The sequence below is a fragment of the Penaeus monodon genome, chromosome 31 (assembly GCF_015228065.2).
Source record: "Penaeus monodon isolate SGIC_2016 chromosome 31, NSTDA_Pmon_1, whole genome shotgun sequence".
In the NCBI taxonomy this organism is placed as follows: domain Eukaryota; kingdom Metazoa; phylum Arthropoda; class Malacostraca; order Decapoda; family Penaeidae; genus Penaeus; species Penaeus monodon.
The window spans coordinates 30,914,510-30,915,072 of NC_051416.1; the positions used below are offsets into that span (position 1 = coordinate 30,914,510).

Genomic DNA, 563 nt, shown 5'->3' on the forward strand with positions numbered 1-563 from the left:
GTCTTCACCTGGGTTGTTGGGGATGTCGTTTCCTCGAAGGTTGAGGAGCCAAGCCACCTCGTCGAGGGAAGTCAGCACCAACATGTCGGCTCCGTCGCTCTCCATCTCGGCTCGAACTTCGGCCACTTTGTCTTCCCATTTCTTGCCTGTTCCGATTACATTCCCATTTTGATTAATTACAACTATAACCAAATTTTTTTAACCATATTCTTTATCCTCTCGCATGAATAATTTGTTTAAAACAGACTAGATTTAAAAGTATCTCCAAGACAGGATGTCCACATATCAACTTAATTTCGAACACTTTACCAGCAAACTGCAATTCGTGGATGAAGATCGGGTCCTTCGAGTACTGGGGTCTGACGTCGGAGGGCCAGATGAGATCGACCAGGTTCGTCGCGATAGGGACCAGTTCAGTATTCGATTCTGGGGATGGGCGTTTTTTTGTAATGAATAGACGTCTTAAGCTTTTTGTTTCACTTTAAAAATTGTCATATCAATAATTCATAAAAAAAATCGTACCAAAAATCATTCTTATTACAAATATGAAAATCTATAATTTT

At 40.5% G+C, this 563-nt stretch overlaps 1 protein-coding gene across 1 annotated transcript in view; it reads right to left on the bottom strand.

Moving 5' to 3' along the window:
• Positions 1–563, bottom strand: part of LOC119592951 — a gene marked incomplete at its 5' end in the record, with an annotated part of 23,747 nt that overhangs the window by 6,964 nt on the left and 16,220 nt on the right. Inside the window, 2 exon segments of the mRNA XM_037941843.1 lie at positions 9–146; positions 310–426. Of these exon segments, the coding sequence (XP_037797771.1) occupies positions 9–146; positions 310–426 (255 nt within the window).